General features: G+C 37.7%; 1 protein-coding gene across 1 annotated transcript in view; it reads left to right on the forward strand.

Moving 5' to 3' along the window:
- The window catches only part of LOC103507386 (myb-like protein X), a 45,492-nt gene extending 42,538 nt beyond the window's left edge, over positions 1 to 2,954 (forward strand). The window contains exons 7-10 of the mRNA XM_026822266.1: positions 540 to 625; positions 1,001 to 1,055; positions 1,265 to 1,467; positions 2,859 to 2,954. Coding sequence (XP_026678067.1) covers positions 540 to 625; positions 1,001 to 1,055; positions 1,265 to 1,467; positions 2,859 to 2,954 — 440 coding nt within the window. The remainder of the gene's footprint in view (positions 1 to 539; positions 626 to 1,000; positions 1,056 to 1,264; positions 1,468 to 2,858) is intronic.
- The last annotated feature ends 4,681 nt before the right edge of the window (positions 2,955 to 7,635 follow it).

Here is a 7,635-nt window from a genome sequence, read left to right on the forward strand (position 1 = left end):
CCTGATGAAACAAATTTCAATATTTTCCTCTCCTATATCTCTATCTCCTCTTCTATCACCAAAATGTCCATATGCATGTCTTCGAATTATGCTCCTGGTGAAAATTATCTTCTCTGTTTCCTCAAAAATTTCAATTCCACTTCCCACTAATAAGAGGGGGAAAAAACCCCCCCCTGATGAAACAAATTTCAATATTTTCCTCTCCTATATCTCTATCTCCTCTTCTATCACCAAAATGTCCATATGCATGTCTTCGTTTTATAATTCTGATCTCAAATTTAAGTTAATCCAGATTGGAATTAAATTCTATTTTTGATAGGAAAAAGTACACAGAAAGGAAAATTCCATTGTTATGGACACTTTTTGAAACTTGAAACTCAAATTACATTGGAGCACAAGGTACTAAAACTTCACTTCTCTCCTACAGAGCGAGTGAATGTAAATGAAGGCCTGTATCCCGTTTTATTTAACCCTCAAGTTTCTGCTTTCTACTCGTGATGGTCCTCATTACTAACACATTGACATTGATTGTTTTCCAGGACTCCTGTACAGACCCACAGGACCCAATGCACAGAACTTGGTATTACCAGCTGGATATTCAATTCAGGGAGGACAAATAGTCCAAGTAAGTTATCATTGTAACCTCATAAACCATATTGACTGTGGAACACAGAAAGGACTAAATAATGTTCTGTAACATGTACTTTTTTACTTGACAAATTTACTTTTATCAGCCATACACCAGGCTGATGGTCTCTCTTGAACCGCAGTCAACCATCGTGAGGACTTGTACTTGTTCTTTTCAAACAGAATGAACCCTTTGAAACTATCAGCTAGCTAGGCTGGTTAGGGTTACCTGTTCTTCTCCCTACTTATAGTCGCACAGCCCGACGCTAGTCTTTTCTCTTTTTAACGTCCCGTAGCTAGACAAATTGAAAAGGTCTTTGTCCTGGTTATCAATAAATAACTCTTCTCTAACCTCCTCGTCTACTATTCACAGACAAACAAAGGTGCTTCGGCCGGGAGTACAGCGGCCTCCGCCCAAACCCAGTCAGGCCAGGCTGCCTCGAAGCTCCTCAACCAGCCGAGTATTTCCATCACCCCGCTACCCAGACAGGGGGCATCGAACCCGGCACCTTCTACTGCGTCCACCTCGACTGTATCCAACCATCCGAAGCCCGGGAGACCGCAAGCTGCTGGCGGGGCCGGGGGGAAGAATACGTTCGTCATTTGTGAGATATGCGACGGCTATATTAAGGTACAGGCCAGGCGGCCTCCAAACTCCTCAACCAGCCGAGTATTTCCATCACCCCGCTACCCAGACAGGGGGCATCGAACCCGGCACCTTCTACTGCGTCTACCTCGACTGTATCCAACCATCCGAAGCCCGGAAGACCGCAAGCTGCTGGCGGGGCCGGGGGGAAGAATACGTTCGTCATTTGTGAGATATGCGACGGCTATATTAAGGTAAGTTATTTCTTTATTCAGACTCTCTTTTGGTTGTAATTCAATGTACACAAATACAAGGAATTACAAAGAGCGAAATTATTGCCTGGGGCAATCTCTACCATTCAACCCAGTTACAATGGTTCTGTAGTTTTTAGGACTTTAGTTTTTGGCCCAAGTTAATCAAACTTTGCAGAGAGGGTCTTCATAAAAGGTAGATCAAAAGTCTCCTTGGGACCAACCTCGAGAAATGTACGGTTCGGCCGCTATTCAAGACTTTAGTTTTGAAAAAGCTCAAAATTGTTCACTCTTCTTAGGACTTTGGTTTTCGGCCCAAGTCAATCAAACCTTGCAGAGAGGTTCTTTGTAAAATGTAGATCAAAAGTCTCCTTGGGACTAACCTCGAGAAATGTACGGTTCGGCCGCTATTCAAGATTTTAGTTTTGAAAAAGCTCAAAAATGTTCACTCTTCTCAGAACTTTAGTTTTCGGCCCAAGTCAATCAAACTTTGCAGAGAAGTTCTTCATAAAAGGTAGATCAAAAGTCTCCTTGGGACCAACCTCGAGAAATGTACGGTTCGGCCGCTATTCAAGATTTTAGTTTTGAAAAAGCTCAAAATTGTATTAAAGAGAGGAAGACAGGGTTGGAGAAATCCATACCCCTTCTAAGAACAAACCTGATCTGTTTAGGATAGTTTGCCCTGGGTGGGAATCAAACCCACAGCTAGTGCTCACAAGGCAGATGGGTTACATTCCCTCTAAGGTAACTAGGCTGAATTGACTAGCTGTGTGTTTCATTTATTATTATTGTGCATAGTTATGCAATTATGCTACTTACTCCTCACATCCTCTGTTACTCTATCCCCTACTCCATCCTCCAATGTTGCTCTTTCTTTGCCTTCAAAACCTTAATGACAGAGGCAGTTGGCAACAAAACCATTTGACTTTGATCCTTATCCATCCCCTCCTATCAATCCCTCCTAACTTCCTTAACTGTGCAGTTTGAATGTGTGAGTTAATGTTCTCATCATCATTCCCATCACTTCTATTCTATTCTATTCTTTTCTTTCGTCTCCTCTCTAACTTTTCTCCTCTTTCAGAACTTCAATTTGTAATTTGTTTATGTTTTTCTTACTTTTTTTATAATTTTGTAACCTAACAAAATTATATCAATAAAGAGGTGCTCTATTAAACTGTCTCCTCTCTAACTTTTCTCCTCTTCCAGAACTTTAATTTGTAATTTGTTTATGTTTTTCTTACTTTTTTTATAATTTTGTAACCTAACAAAATTATATCAATAAAGAGGTGCTCTATTAAACTGTTGGTATAATGGAACAACTTGTTCTAAGCTGACAGTCTAAATAAAGCACTACTTATACTTATACTTATACTCCTACTGTTCTTCATTTCCAGATTATGTCATTTGAGATCAAGCGATTGAAACCTTCACTCTCATCTTTTGATATTTTAGGAGTGATTCCCTCGAATTCGAGTCGAATTTTGGGTTGATCAACCGTTTTGAAAACGGATCTAAGTTGTTATTTACTATTTTAGGAGTGATTCCCTCGAATTCGAGTCGAATTTTGGGTTGATCAACCGTTTTGAAAACGGATCTAAGTTGTTATTTACTAATGCAAAGGAATTGATTATTATGTCATTTTCCTAATCTTAAGTTACATGTATGTTTTTTTTTTAACAATTGAAAAGTCATCGGTTTAATCGAGAGGTTTTTTTTTGTCCAGGAATTCGAACCCGAACTTCCTGCGAGCTAAGCCAGTGTTATATCCACTAGGCTACGTACGTTATAGGTTGGTCAAGTTGTCTATATTACCCGCATGGTCATGACAAATTCAGATGTACAAACGAATATACATTTCAGTGGCCTTTTTCTAACCGTAAACAAACTAAGATTTTAGTTTAGTTAATTTTTGTACATGGAACCCTCATTATTTATAACGGTGTATATAAGTTTTTAATTTTTAACGTGTAAATATTTCCAGAGAACTGGTATAACCGAGGTTTTTACTATTGGCTCTGTGTATGTACAGTTTAACTTATTTACAAAGTTTTCCCTCAACCTGTCCCTTTGGAAAAACTCGAGAGATTTGATTCGGAATTGTATTCCTTATCCTGACACAGTAGCATTTTGTCAAGAGAAATGCGGATTCTGAATTTGGACCTTAGAACAGCGATAATATTGTATTTTGCTGCTCTAATTGGGTGTGATATTAACAAATGTTTCTTTGGGATCTTTTTTTTGTGGAGAGGGGGAAATCTTCAAAATGACGCCCATTGCAAAAACCTTTGCAATTAGGAGTGTGGGATTGATGTCCGGATACCGGGACATCCAGACCCACTAAAACTCAACCTCTTCCTCTTCACATTAGGGCCCTGGAACCAGATATATTGGACATTAGTGGGGGCACGGTTGGTCCAGTGGTAACGCGCTTGCTTGCCATGCAGAAGGTCCCGGGTTCGAATCCCACCATCGACAAAAATTTATAAAGAATTTTCCAAAGGTATCCACGAGTAGTTTAAGACAGACCGATTCCTACTGACAAAATCCCAGTATTTATTCTACGATAGGTAGTAGGTATAAGAATCCAACACCCAACAAAATAGGGGAAGTTAACTATAGTTTAGAATTGTTTTGCGAGACCCATTCCTAGTTACAAAATCAGTATTTGTCCTACGGAAGGGATTCCCCAGATTTTTCCCAGCTAGAAATCGAGTTTTAGATTTTTTCAAGACCACCTCCCTACTACAAAATAAAAATATTTGTCCTGGGATAGGTTCCTAACAATGAACAATTTAAAAGAACAATGATCCTAAACTATGAGGAAGTTGCTCTCTTGGAAAAACATTAAATTAGATAGAAATCTGCTTTGTAAGAAAAAAATATCTTGTAAGGTACATTGAAATTTGTAAATGGTAGCGCAATTTCATTTTCAACATAAATAATCATAATATCTTGTAAGGTACATTGAAATTTGTAAATGGTAGCGCAATTTCATTTTCAACATAAATAATCATAACAAAATGTCAACAAGATGCAATGTATTTTGATGGTGTGGATTTATGTTTTACAGAAGTAACCTAATTCAGTAAGGGACCTAGGCACTGTATTGCACTCTGATGCATGTTCCTCAAATCACATGTTATTATTTATCGGCCTGGGAACCACAATTACTTTTAATAGTTTAAATTGATATTAAATATTATTATAACATCCATTGTACTTACATAGTTTTTTATTTACACACCAAGCATGAACGCCATGTGTGAAGTACCTATATACTAGCCTGGGAACCACAATTACTTTTAATAGTTTAAATTGATTTTAAATATTATTATAACATCCATTGTACTTACATAGTTTTTTATTTACACACCAAGCATGAACGCCATGTGTGAAGTACCTATATACTTAAAAGCTCAAAAATGTTCACTCTTTTCAGTACTTTAGTTTTCGGCCCAAGTCAGTCAAACTTTGCAAAGAGGTTCTTTATAAAATGTAGATCAAAAGTCTCCTTGGGACCAACCTCGAGAAATGTACGGCTCGGCCGCTATTCAGGACGTTAGTTTTGAAAAAGCTCAAAATTGTTCACTCTTCTTAGGACTTGGGTTTTCGGCCCAAGTCAATCAAACTTTGCAGAGAGGTTCTTTATAAAATGAAGATCAAAAATCTCCTTGGGACCAACCTCGAGAAATGTACAGTTCGGCCGCTATTCAAGACTTTTGTTTTGAAAAAGCTCAAAAATGTTCACTCTTTTAAGTACTTTAGTTTTCGGCCCAAGTCAGTCAAACTTTGCAAAGAGGTTCTTTATAAAATGTAGATCAAAAGTCTCCTTGGGACCAACCTCGAGAACTGTACGGTTCGGCCGCTATTCAAGACTTTAGTTTTGTAAAAGCTCAGAAATGTTCGGTATTCTCAGAACTTTAGTTTTCGGCCCAAATGAGTAAAACTTTGCAAAAAGGTTCTTTATAAAATGAAGATCAAAAGTCTCTTCGGGACCAACCTCGAGAAATGTACGGCTCGGCCGCTATTCAAGACGTTAGTTTTGAAATGGCTCAAAATTGTTCACTCTTCTTAGGACTTTGGTTTTCGGCCTAAGTCAATCAAACTTTGCAGAGAGGTTCTTTATAAAATGAAGATCAAAAGTCTCCTCGGGACCAACCTCGAGAAATGTACGGTTCGGCATCCCCATGCAAGAGGCTTGATTGAAAATTATTACAGTTTCAGAGAAAACATAGTTATGTTATGTCAAACCTATTTTCATGTCCGTACCATGACCTGTTATGTCATTTTAATTCTAACTTAGTCAACATACTGACTACCACAAAGAAATTCAAATTATAAGAAATTTAATTCAAAGTTCCCCATGCAAGAGGCTTGATTGAAAATTATTACAGTTTCAGAGAAAACATAGTTATGTCAAACCTATTTTCATGTCCGTATCATGACCTGTTATGTCATTTTAATTCTAACTTAGTCAACATACTGACTACCACAAAGAAATTCAAATTATAAGAAATTTAATTCAAAGGACTCTGACTCTCATGTTGTATAAGAGTGAGACACAAAATTAACTTATGTACCCAAGTGCCTACCAGACAATTGAGGAACCTAGGACACATTAAGTCTGAAGGGTATTTATTTACACCACACCTAAAATTCAACAGTTCGATTCCAAACTCTGTTAAACAAAATCAGATTTACAATTCAACAGAAAATTTTCGACATCTCTTCAGGGTCACACAATAGTTCTAAAATAATTAACAATCTTCTTTTGAATGTTCATTCAACCATCTCAGTTGTATTTTCCTTCAAGACTATTGTCCAAATAGTCTCTAAGTACTAAGAAAGCTCAATTTGCATTACTGCCTCAATGAGTAATTTCTGACCCAGAAAAGCATGATCAGAAAAATTTTCAGGTCATCAAGGGACCATTTTTTGTTCAACCAGGAGAAAGAAAAATACAGCTGAGCTTATGAGAAGACTATTGTCCAAATAGTCTCTAAGTACTAAGAAAGCTCAATTTGCATTACTGCCTCAATGAGTAATTTCTGACCTAGAAAAGCATGATCAGAAAAATTTTCAGGTCATCAAGGGACCATTTTTTGTTCAACCAGGAGAAAGAAAAATACAGCTGAGCTTATGATCCCCTGGGCCAGGTTTCCAAAAATGTACGTTTTGACTTTTGACCGACCGTTATTAAGGGCTAAACTTTTTCTTTAATGTATGTTATTGACTAATTGCTTGCCTCTACGGAGCTTATGAACATAACATGACATATAAATCAAATATAACACTGTTGTGCATAAGAAACATTTCTGCAACTTTTCTGCCAACAAAGGGTCTGTCCATGCAGGACTTGATTCAACCACTGTGAAGTAAAACACAAGACAAAGTACTTTAAAATAAGGGAAGACTGCTTGCTAAGACCAAGGAATGATGTGATGAAAACCATAGTTCTGATGCCTCTACGTTTGTGCCACAGGTGTATGGAATCCAATGTCACCTCAAGTATAAATTCCAAATCAATGATCTCAAATGGTTCAGAATCAAGCAGAACATGGATGCCAAGTGCCGTGCCCTCTGGAGACGGAAACATGTAGACGGACTTTCTTTAGGCAAAAATAAGGTAAAGTCAGCTTAGTTAGCTTGAAGGGTAGCGCGCCTGCCTTGTAAGTGCTAAGTTGTGTGTTCGATTCCGTCTAGATGCGAACTTAATCCATAGTTCTGAATGAATTAAGGTAGGAGGTATGAGTGTCAGATTGTGTTGAGCAAATAGATGTAAAAAAATATAGTTCTCAGTTTCCTCTCTTAGAAGAAAACAAGGACTAAATAAAAAAAGTAATGCAAGTTGGAAAAATGGGACAGAAATGTACAAAGGAAGGAGGAAGTTGTAAATTCACAAAGGCAAGAGGAAGTTGCATTTGAGAATTTGACCACATAATAATGGAGCTCTAATGGTTAGGGGGTAGAAAACGCTTCCGGCTTCAACCTCGGCTAGTGGTTATCTTCCACTCAAGAGTCTATTATTATTTCTTCATGAGAAATCGCCCAAGTTTAAAGGCTCTTGTTGATTTTGGTCCATTTTCGAGCGAGAGAGAGAGAGAGAGAAACTAGAGGTAGGTAATAATACTTAAATCTGATATCTTGACAAATGTATTTCATTCAATTATT

Source organism: Diaphorina citri, unplaced genomic scaffold (genome assembly GCF_000475195.1).
Source record: "Diaphorina citri unplaced genomic scaffold, Diaci psyllid genome assembly version 1.1 scaffold310, whole genome shotgun sequence".
In the NCBI taxonomy this organism is placed as follows: domain Eukaryota; kingdom Metazoa; phylum Arthropoda; class Insecta; order Hemiptera; family Psyllidae; genus Diaphorina; species Diaphorina citri.